General features: G+C 38.4%; 1 protein-coding gene across 3 annotated transcripts in view; it reads right to left on the minus strand.

Moving 5' to 3' along the window:
• The window catches only part of PIGG (phosphatidylinositol glycan anchor biosynthesis class G), a 74,666-nt gene that overhangs the window by 40,669 nt on the left and 21,530 nt on the right, over nucleotides 1-12,467 (minus strand). For all 3 annotated transcript variants that reach the window (XM_015849554.2, XM_015849555.1, XM_015849557.2), the window contains exon 9: nucleotides 2,458-2,915. In XM_015849554.2, the coding sequence (XP_015705040.1) occupies nucleotides 2,458-2,915 (458 nt within the window). The remainder of the gene's footprint in view (nucleotides 1-2,457; nucleotides 2,916-12,467) is intronic.

Below are 12,467 nucleotides of genomic sequence, written 5' to 3' on the forward strand. Positions count from 1 at the left end.
TTTACCAGCCACACCGGTACGGTGAGCTGTTTTACCATACTGACAAAGCAACAGCTGCGCTGGTTAAACACAGGGCCTGTGATAGGTAACACATGATAACAGGTACGTTGCCTGGTAAAGTAACAGCTCTTTTTATACATCATTACAACCAAACAAGCAATGACAGCCTATGGCTATAGTTGTATAACCTTTTATCTTCTACTTGCTTCAGGATCAAAGCAAATACACCCAAATACGATGCTGTACTTAGGAGGGAAACACAAAAAACAGTTCACCAGTAAGTTTCAGTTTTGATATCTAGCTGCCAGTACTTCATCTCTTCTCACCAAGGAGTCACGCAGCTTTAATTACATGATTGTTATGGATTTATGAAGGGGGAAGTAACTGTCAATCAACCTGATAGAATTCTGTGATGACTAGCTCATTGAAGAGCGCAGTGCAAGCAAGTTTGTTTATTGGAACATTAGCACAGCTTTTACTTCTACAGGATCCTCACAGGCAAATCGATGCAGGCCCCATATCGGATAAGTGGACAGAGAGGTGGACTGAAAGCTGACTCAGCTGCCCAGCATTCTCATCAGCAGCACAAAATCTACCTGGAGACCACTCAGTAGCATCCAATCCCAGGGCTTCACATCAGGGCCATCTTCTTTAATGGCCCAGAGGACAAGCTTGCAAGTGAAAACAATGCAAAACTGAAAGAGCGGCTGGTATAACAGATGGCTGTGTGCCATTTAGAGGGACCTCAACAGGATGAATAAGTAGGCCAACAGAAATCTCACCAATAATTGCCAATTTAAATTCACAGAAGAAAAAAATGAAACAATACAATAAACTCCTTCTTACACCCCTCTACTCAAAAGAGAAAAAAAGATTAAGCCAGAAGACTTGTAGACAACCACCAAGTTAGTATGAGTATTAGAGCTGAACTTAAAGGATTTTCCAGCTTTCATTATTATTCAGGAAGCCCTAGAAGCATCTGGTGTAGCCGCAGGCTGCATTCTACCTGTGATGTCCCCAAGTCCCCACTACAGCAGGGTGTGCTGCTCTACACAGGCACACTTCACACCATGAAGTCAGAAGTCACAAGGTGAAGATGCACTTAAATGTACAGTATCTTTGCTGCTAAGTCCACAATGTTTAGAAGGCTGGTAATATTTCCAAGTGTCAGTAAACACTCCTGGGGGACAGCAGCAGCAACAGCACATATTTGGAAAAAAAATGCAATTTTGTTTTATAGTTGCAAAAATATCAAGTCTTCTTCCACGGCATTATAGTAGTATGCTCCAAAGAAAAGAGCTGACAGCCTGAAGAAGACATCTGGACCAGAAAGTTATTTCAGAACTAAATCTGCAGAAGATACTGAGGATTAGTCTTCTAAAATAATAACTAATAACAGTAATAACAGTATTCCCAGTCACAGTGAATCACACTTATTCCTGTATTTTCTATAGCACTGGTCACACAGTGACTTACCTCACAATGAAGATGCTTCCTGCAACTACACTTGTATATAACACTCCTTCCCCAATCCCTCACTACACTGCAAGAGGATGTACAGTGAAAGCTCTGGTAATGCAATAAACTTTCTCGTAAGTCATGTCTTTCAGCACTCATGCCTGTCATAGCAATTGGCATTTTATCTGTGAGGGCTGCCAATATGTAACGAGTTTCATACTGGTTGATTTACTCATGTCTCCATTAATGAATGATGAATGACATTTCATCATTCTGGCAAGAAATCTCTTATCTTACAAAAAGCCTCCCCATCTGCTGTCTGCAAAACACTGACTAGTCAGTTGCAAGGTGTTGAAAAATCCATCTACCAGACAACATCCGGAAAACAGTTCAAATATTAAGTACCCTCAATCACTGAATAGTGGCCATAGTTCTTCACAACACCAAACAGCAGCCAAAGAACTAAAAGCTTTTCTCTAGTGCACTTCAAGTTTCAAGAAATTCCCTTTCTCTATTTCCCATACTACATCTGAAAAATTCCTTCAGTTTTCCACCCACACGTTAAATGACTGTGGCAGACAAGGAAAAACTCTTTTGTGAAGCACTTTTTTCCACAACTTAATGAAGTCTAGAATTGAGCAGAACCTTCTGCTTTTAAATTAAGAGTATAATTCTATTAAGTGTTTTTTAATTTCCCAAACCAGCCTCTGTTGACTTATGCGCAGAAAATGTTTACTTTTTGCCTCTGATAAACCTATCGTGTATAATTGACATTAATTAGGTAAGTCATGGTGCAGGGCTAAGATTATAATCTATTGATAGTACCTGAGGAATAACTCCTGCACTGAAAAATTCCTCATGCTGTTACACTATTTAGTCTCTCCATATTTACAGCAATTTCTAATATAGAGATTGTATAGAAATGTTCACATACTTCAAATGAAACAGGCATTAACTTCTAAATAACACAGAAAGTACAAAAATAAATCTGCTACCCACCTTGTCAACCAGTGCCCGAAGTCTGGCCGATGAGCCCACTGGACCCCTGTCTGATTCAAGGATCGAAGGAGTCGACAGCAAATAAGAATGATCCAGGGACTTGCTAAGCTTATCCACTTATCTGATCCTTTCACAAATTCAGCTGAAGATGCAGCCTTGCCTAGTTTTGAATCACTTGCTGCTTGTACATCTATATTCCTGCATTCTGAGGCTTCTCCAATACTGTCAAAATTTTGTTTCACAGTGGTGCCAAGCTGAAGGTCACATTCTTTCAGAAGAAAATGATTTCTACAAAGTTCTTGACACAGAGCCAAACAAAGCGTATTGATAAGAAAATACCAGGTTTGATGTTCCTCTTCTATAAAACTGCTTGCTCCCAAACTCAAAACATGACCAATTGTTCCAGCCAGGATCAGCACATCTACTTCTGACCAGCTGGAATTGGATGCACCAGCATTCTGCAAATGAAAAAATGCAACAGTGTAAAATTGTATAAAAAGCTGTTTAAGCATTCAAAGTGTGCTTACTGCAATATCCTACAAACAAACCAAATAAACCACGAGACGAGTTATTTCTACCTTGACAAATCCTACCAATTTATGAGAGGTTCATTTTATTGTTGCCTATTTACTTAGCATTACAGCAGAATATAGTTTAAGATAGCAGTCTGTTTATGGTAAAACCAAACCAAAACAACCTTCATAATCACAACTAAACAGATTCAAATTCCTTACCATCCTAAGACACATAAAAATTGAAGCAAGTTCTTTCCCTGTTGAAGTGAAAATAGAAGTCTCACAGAAATCAAACTTGAGGCATAAATAACCAGCAGTTTTCTAATTGGTTAAGTCACTAGAGTGACAGTTTTCACTACTCTAAATTAACCAAAGTTACTTGCAGACAGTCTGATGTATTATTCCTGCTTATCTTGAAATGTGTCCATCATCATAAAACATGTTATCAGGCTATTATTTACTTCACATGTTGTGGTTATCTAAAAAAAATCTATTCTTTGTCTAATGCCTCCATTAGTTCGAGCTCTTGCTCACAGCAGCTACTTCAAAGCACTCCATCATCACTGCCCTCAGTGATATGGCTAAAAAGAGTGTAAGGGAATGGGGAATGTGGGAGCATCTGGTTCACTGCAGTCATCAGATTAAAGACCTTCTCACCTCATAGGGAAGGGGAAATAAAAGGGAAACCATTAACAGAACACACAGAGATAGAAACATGATAAGTAAGCACTATGGGAGACAGTAAATGGGACCAGAACTCTCCAGACATTAATTGATGGGCCATTAAGAAAACAGAAGCAGAGATCTGAAGAGCATCAGTCTGGCCTTTGTAACTGATAAGGGGAATTAAGCTACACCAGTACTATACGTATCTGAAAGGGCCTGTGGAGATATGCATACTTAGTAGTAAGGAATTCTTCAGGAACCTGTCAAGGTTGGCAGAGATGGGGATGCAGAGGAACAGGCTGGAGGGAGGGGGAAAGAGAGGGACGAGTATAGCTGACATCTTGCTGCAAAGCCATTTGGATGTGGTGCTCAGGGACATTTAGCAGAGGGTTGTTAGGGTAGTATGGTTAGGTCAGTGGGGTTGGACTTGATGATAACTTTAAGGTCTTTTCCAACCTCAGCAGTGCTATGAAAAGGCCAGTCATATAAGAACAGGCACCAGCCAGCCATCCCTCTACACAACCCTGTGCCTGACTGTTGCAGTCTGCTGTATCTTGCCAGTGCATATTCTATCTGTCTTCCTGTGAAACTTCACCCTCAGTCCACATATGAGCACTGCAAGGACCCATGGCCAGCGAGGCCTCAGGCCACACAGATCAGGAGCCCTGTGTCAGCAACTGGGAGACTGGCATGTGTATGGCAACATGCGAGGTCAAAGGGACATGGCTGGAAAGGCATCAGTGTGTTTATCTTTCCATCTGCTAAACTGAATCCTCTGCGTGATGGGACTATGTTTAATTTGATAGAAAATCCCAAGCCAAACTGGATGAGCAGGATGAAAACCTGTCCCTCAGAAGTCTTGAAGTCTGAGCTGGAGGCTGGCATGAGAACCTGGGCATGGCTCCAGCAGAAAGGAAGAAGACATGCCCAAGCCCTAGAGTCCACCTCAGGCAGCAAGGGTTTCCAAACACATCTTTGTTAGTAAAGCTAGATATCTGTGATGCATTCCAACAAATGCCAAAATCAGCAAGGTCAAAAATCATCATTTACCATTTTACATTCTCATTAAGCTTTCCTCTGTGAGAGAGTATCAAGCAGTGTTTCTTATGCTGATATTATAAAAGCCTGATAAATAAAAGACAAATCCAAACCACTCCAAGTCCTGTTCACTTCAGAACAAAAATCTGTCATCACTTCCACAGTAACCTCAAGTACATACTTCAACCATGCTTCATTGGCCTTATGAATAAACTTAAAAAACAGTCTTGAATATTCATAGAAATAAACTGCACATAAAACATACAGATAAACCTAGCGTACCACAATTTATGAACTTTTAAAATCATTTGCACTAGAATATAGAAACTCACCAAACTGGGAGCAGGTAACCAAAAAGAGGGTATAAACACATTAAAAATGCTGAACATCTAGATGCAATTCTCAAGTCTCACTTATGCTTAAGCTTTATTGACAGCAGCTTAGGCTTTTGTTCAGGAATCGAGAACATGGGGAGGACAACAAACACACTTGATCCAAGAAGCTCATTAGTACTGCCTTGATTTTGCTTTGAGGACAACTCCAGTCTGGATATTAAAAACTTTATGCTCAGAAAGAGTGGTTAGGCATTTGAAAAGGCTGCCCAGGGAGGTGGTGGAGTTACTGCCTCTGGAGATGTTCAAGATATGGCACTGAGTGACATGGTTAGTGGGCATGGTGGGGAAGGGTTGATGATTGGACTAGATGACCTTGCTGATTTTTTCCAACCTTAATGATTCTGTGATTCTATGAACTTCTGTGAAAATCAAGATTGAATAAGATTAATGAAAATGATTGCAGGAGGTACAATTAAACCAAATCACCTATTCATTTCATCTCCATTTATTGTGCTGTTAAAGAAATCTATTGCTCAAAAGTCACAGCCCTTAAGAAGTAAAACAAAACAAACAAGAAGAATATGTAAAACTCTGTAATACCAAAAAACCCTAAATATTTATCACAGAAATCATCATAATTTCAAAAACTGTACAGACTCACAATCTGAATTTATTAGTGTTTGAAATTTCTTTGGTGCCCTGCAGATCAATCCTTCCTGTTTAGTACTCTACTTTGAAAATCAAAAACCATAAACTACATTTTGGAACAAAAGGTTCAGGTAGAGCTGTTGTCTGCTTGGACCATGAAGTTCACAAAGACTGAGATATGATGGGTGCATCATTGAACTACAGAAAGCTTAAACTGCAGTAACTTCACTGTGCTGACCTTAGAAGTCTTGACTAACTGAATGATGAGTGAGAATGTAAGCACCATCTGCTTGTAGAGACAAAGGAATGCGAGACCCTCAACTAATGAGAATGAACCAGTCTTCGATACCATTCTTTTCTTTTATAAGACCCAAAATAAAATCACTATAAGGATTGCTGTGTTGTGTTGGGTGGCTGTCAGCTCTGTCAGGAAAACAAGTTCTTTTGGCAGAACAGTAGGTTCACAAGCTGAAAATGATGTATTATCAATAGGAAAATGCAGAAACTCATAAAAATTACTGTATTAGTGAGAAATGTCCCAGTGTCAGAAGTCTGTGTTTTATGCCTGATTAGTAACTCCAGTGAAAATGGAAAAAAGTATTCCTACATTCATATCAAAAGGTTAAGTCCAACATTATTTATTGATAAGCCACATTTCGGGCCAGTTTTAGTCACCTGCGCAAATCTATGTAAGCTGAAAAATTATCCTGCAAATGATAATCTCCTGAGCCTTAATGGTCATAGAAATAATGAAAACATTTTAATGACGTTTTCTAAATTTACTGGTAATCCCTCATATGAGCTGTGACATGTTAGGAATATTATCATTAAGGTTTTTCATTGCTGTTGTTGTTCATAATGTAGAATAACCTTAGATTACTTGGACTGTGCTTACTTTCTAGACCTGTTTTACAGGCACAGAAATGCAGGTCCAACTTTATTAATATTCAGTGCTCTGAGTTCCTAGTCGCTTAACACCTCCAGCTCTCAGGAAGCCAGTAGGCACTCCAGATAGTAAATAGCAAAAATGACTCGCACCACTATCCTGGTACACAAATTTAGTAAGAAATCTTCAGTTTATGAGATTTCTAAATGCCAGGCTTTCAATTTCAACCTCTCATTTGCCAAGCTAGGATAGCTTTAATATTTGATGTACAGGCATTAGTAACTAAATAATACAGAAACAGATGCCTGAATGTCTTTTGCTAGCCTGCAGAAGTACCAACTGACAATAGAATATATGTATCCCTGTCCATGGAAGTTACATTTTCTTTATTTCTGAATAAGGCCTCCAGTAAATAATCTTCCAGGTCCAATTCCAGTTATGTACTTTCTGTTCAGCTCAGAGTAAAGACCTTTTCCACAATAATTAACTTTCCATATTTAATGCCTGAGAAATCCGACATCGAACATTTTATTTTTCATATCCACCATAATCCAAAATTTAAATACTTGTCATTTAATTCATGTCGGATTCTTGAGCTGCCTGCATTCAATCTTGTTTTCTAATAACGAGTGCTTCCCTACAGCAAAACACTATAGATCACACTTGTTCCTGATACACCTTCACAGCAGGTTGAGGTCACTTTTAAGAGCGACCCAGTCACGGCATTATCTAACCACTCCTTTGCTCCCCCTCAAATAAAATAAATGCAAACATTTTTATGTACAATTGTGTAAAATATTTTTTACTTTTCGTGTCAGTAGACAATACTGCACAGAGGAAGAAAAAAAAACATTTTAAAATGAGCAGAGTATTTTAAAATAAAAGGGGGACATTTTGTTTTAGTAAAGAAAAAACTTTACAATAGTGCTCAATACAGCTTCTCAAAACTGTATTTGACAAGCTTAATTTATGAGCTCTGTTTTCACAGAGCTACTGATTCTGATTTATATCAGAAATAGGGGGGGAAAAAAGCATTTTTAAGTAGTAGTCAATACTGTACTTAAAAACTGCCATTACAATAATCCTATGAAGAAGTAGTCAACGTTTTTAAAGACCTGCTGCTGCTCCTAACAGCCTGCAGAATTATTATAGCCTTAAGTGTCATTAAAAGAAGGGACTAGTGCTGCTAGAAACATAGTAATCAGAACCTATAAATAACAGTCAGGAAGCAGATGCTAACACTGCCGGCACTGGGCTTCAGAAAATTCATGAACTTGGTAATCAGTTTCTATATTCAGTCACAGTGGGGGAAAAAAAAAGAGCATTATAAATGAGGAGCACTTGAAAAAATCTTTAGATGTGAACGGAAACAATTTAAAGAAAAAAAAAAAAAAAAGAAAAGCTCTGAAGTCATTAACAGTAGAAGTTATCTTAATTGCTTTTAAAATACCTGCAGTTTACCATACAGCGTGAGCTTAGGAAACGCTTTTAGCGTTTTTAAATGGCAAGACCTTGATTTAGGATTCTTCTCCTGACATCTGAAAAGCAGGAGCTCATAACGGTTTCAAATGCAGAGGACACATGCAGATTCACAGGTCATGGACACTTGGACTCAGACATTTTAGCATAATAATACTCCTAATAGAAGACACTTCAGGATCGACAGAGAGTATATACAGACAATCAGTTTCTTCCCTAAAGTCTAAGTATGCTGCTGGAAAAGAGCATAGAAAATTACACAGTTGTGTGTCTATTTTTACTGATTGCCCTCCAATTACTTGTCAGTAAACTCTCATGCCCACAACAAAGGCAGTACTGGATTATTTTCTGCTCCCTATCTTTGTATAAACAGCTACCTGCAAGATGCCACCAGTAATCTTTCCCGCAACAGCCCTGAAACTGGAAAAATGTAAATCAAATAAAGTGTCACTGCTTTTACAGATCAGGAATGGAAGCAATTATTAGCTAAGCATATTATAAGCTTGCTCTGGAACATGAACAGGGATAGAGAGGCTTATTTGACAATGAGATGAGATATGCATCCATTAATCCAGTCATTTATGGAGTGGGATGAAGATAGGTTGATGAAAATCAATTTCTACAGGTCTGCCGCCTAGGTCTTCATAAGACATATTTCAGCTTCTCACATCTTCAGGAATGCCATGCATATGAAATATAAATACAGCCCCAGAAAGGAGAATCCAGTACTTCTTACCTGTACCTCCCCTCACCTGAGGTAGATCTTGAAAATACTGCTGAAAATGTCCTTATTCATTTATTATCAGTTGGAAGCAGCTAATCTTTTCCTGGCCTGTGCTGATCTTCCACTTAGGTAAAATGGCAGAAAATGTGTACGATTCATGATGCACCAATTTCACACATTCCCTAACCTTTCCAGTCTAAGAAGAAACATTTGAGTTGATCAATCTTCTATTACAGCCAAATACAGGTATTTTCTAAGGTGAGAGACAAAATCTCTGTGCCCAAGAGACACTATACAATCACTTTCCTAAAATGACAGAAGTGTTACTGTCAGTAACAACACTTTTCACATGTGAACAAAGTTTTTCCCATTCCCTAAGTTCCATATGGGCCAAATTTCTGGTACCAAAGAGGAGAAGCAGGCAAGCTGCTGCTGAATCCTCCATCTTCAAGCAAAAAAGTACTGAGCTTACAATTCTTCATCATCCAGGAAGAAAGCTGCAGCTGATGTGCTCCCTTATGAGCAGAATGTAGGGTGCTGGAGGCAAGGACACAAAACTAGAAACAATATCTAGCATATTGCACCCAATCAGTCTATTTTTGCTCAATTAGTTCTCAAAGACGGATGTAAGGGGAAATCAGGGTAGGGAAAGAAGACAGAACAGATAAATGCTTTTCACACATACTTGATGTGTTCCTTGACACAATTATTTGCGCCCATTAGGGTGGCAACAGTTCGTTTGTTTCCCAAGGAAAACCATTCCATCCAATTTTGAATACTAGGAGGCATTTTGCAATTTCTGCTGCGATCGTTGACAGAGCAGCATGATTAGCAGTGTCTGAGCCATCTGCAGGAAGTGCGCCAGCAGCTGCCTCTCACCAGCAAGGATGTAAATATGCCAAGAACAGATGGGGATGATACCCTAAGACTCGGGCCAAACTAGAAACACAGAACTCATATCTATAAAGCAGTATGTGGTAAGAACCTATTCTAAATTTATCACTGAAAGAAAAGCTGATTCATGGTAGGAAAGAGTGTGCCTTGACCCTGAGCTCCAGATTCCCAGAAGAGCTACCACTGTCTGGGAAGCCTCCAAATGTCTGGGTCAAAGCTCACTCACAGGAGGACTCAATGACTTCTCTGAAGTTTCCTGGGTCACCCCAGACACTGAAAGGCTAACAGGTGTCAAAGAACCACTCTGTGTTCACATTCTCTTTGATCAACTCAGTGCATTGTTGGTTCTGGCACCAGTGTTTGTGTCAATGAAGCTGAAGGCCTCACTCTGCACACAAGACACCTCACGGTTTACAGCTCACAAGTGTTTTTTCTGTAAGGAGCCCTAGTAAGATCCTGTTATTCCCTGACAGTTCCCCAAAAAACAGAAATGAAGGAATGGAAAATGTTACAAAGCAATACTAGGATACTGCCATATTCAAAACCCAGCAACCTGAGATGGGCACTGTCTGTCCATTTCTAGGACACCTGTGGATGGTTAGCTAACAAGCATTCAGTGGCCAGAGAAACAAAACTCTGCAAAAAATTACAAGGCCTTAACTGTCACAAGAGAAAGCATGATTCAATCCCTACCACACAAAACATTATCTCATGTGAAGACCTCATAAATCACTGAGGAAAAGAAAGTAAATAAATAGAAGGAAGATCAGATCAGACTGCTTAAAGGCAGAAAACTCCAAAGAGAATCATCAAACTCACAGACAAACAATACTGTTCTAACAGCTCTCCAGGTCAGCCTCATCTCAAATGCAACAAATATAAATAAATAAATGAAACAAAATAAAAGCAACAAAAGGTGTGACAAAATGACAAAATTAGGCAAAATGAAGGGATGACAAAGGTACAGAAGTGGCCCTGTTAAAAAGTTTAAAGGCTACCCTAGGGAAGTCCCCAACAAACAAAAACTTTGAAATGCAACTTAAGCAGAGGCTGCTTTATAACAATTTTGCATAGTACTTCAAGCTTACTTGTTATACCTTGAGTATGAAGGAACAAATACAAACAAAAAAAAACAGTAAAGAAAACAGGCCTTCAGGCATCTAAAGGCGAATGCAGACCACTAGCCTCCAGTGAGATAAGCACTTTTATGTAAAGAATATTTGCACCACATCCTCTCCTATAGAAGCTTCAAGCTTTATCTTGAACATGCAAGTATTATGCTCATTTTCTCAACAGACTTCAGAGATAGATAGAATACAGTTCAAACTGCTGTTTAAAGACTAGTTCTCTTTTTATCTTTAATGAGACTAAAAGTAAGAGACCACTCACACCCACTACTCCCACAGTGGTGGGTGGGTGTCACAGAAATTAACTCTCTCCTAGGTATAAAAGGAAGACTTCACATCAAAAACAGTCTGAGTTGCTCTGTGACTGCCATCACTGCTCTTGATCCAGTTAGTCTGTAAATTTTATGTAGATATAGAACATCATCATTTTTAGGTTTTTCCCGTTTATTAAAATCAGGAAAAAAAAAAAGTTAACACTTAAGATGCCAAATGAGCGTGTTTCCTGTAGTTGCTTTTGTTTACAGCTGCACAGCAAATAAACATTAAGATTCTACACATCCCAGTGATCATTAGCTATTATTTCAAGGTATTTTATTTTCCTTCCAACAAAAGAAAACTCCCATCTCATTATGTAATCCAGAAAAGGCTAAACTGAATCCATTTAAAGACCAACACACCCCTAGGTACCAACAGCGTTAACAAACAGTATAGCCAGACATCTTCTCCAGCAGATTTTTCCATTCATACTGATTAATTTTGTGTTCTTTCATTTGCCTTTGAAAATAATCCAAACAAGCACCACTAGGCTCGGTATCAAAACATTACAAGTAGTTTGACACAATAATGAAAATTATTGTAGAACTAGAAGCCAACTGTGATCTACACTTAGAAAGATTCATGCTAGAAGTTATACCTCAAATGAAACTTCTCTCCCTGATATCACTAGCAACATTCTACACTATTTCGGTGTAGGTGTTCAACAGACACACAAACTTTACACCAATAAACATGAGTGTAAGAATGAAACACCATGACCTATTACAACTCCCTTTCTTGATCAATTTTATACACCAAATTGCATAAGAGAAAACTGAAAAGGAGAAAAAAAAAAAGAAAAAAAAAATACTCCCTTCAAGAGAGGAGAATGGAATTACTTTTAGCCTGAGGCTTCCCTCAGAAAAATAGGATGTCTGAGAGAGAATGACACAAATTCAAAAGTTAAAGAAACCAAATGACAAATTCCAACTTGCACAGCTTGAATAATAAAAATCAGCAGCCTCACTCAAAGACTTTACATGTATAGTTAAGTTCAGGAATTCCAGCATATATTTATAAATACTGCAATATCAATTCCGCTAAGTACTGTCTATTTTCAGTTACACTGAATACAGCAATTACATACTTATATAAGTCAAAAATCTGCTTTCAAGCTTGGGAAAAAAAAAAATGTTCTTACACAGTATCATACATCTTGCATCAACTGCAGTTGTGAAACATCTCTGTGTAAGTGTTTAAAATAAGGATAAACTGCTTCTGACCTCATAAAATCAACTGTAAAATAATTTAATCTGATTAGAATTTTTCTTAAAGTAAGGTGAAAATAAGCACTTCTGTGATCTTCTTTACAGCAATCTGTTATTGTGCCACAGTGAACATACTGCATTTCAACACTGATTTGAATGATCCTAATTACGTTAC

The sequence above is a fragment of the Coturnix japonica genome, chromosome Z (assembly GCF_001577835.2).
Source record: "Coturnix japonica isolate 7356 chromosome Z, Coturnix japonica 2.1, whole genome shotgun sequence".
NCBI lineage: Eukaryota > Metazoa > Chordata > Aves > Galliformes > Phasianidae > Coturnix > Coturnix japonica.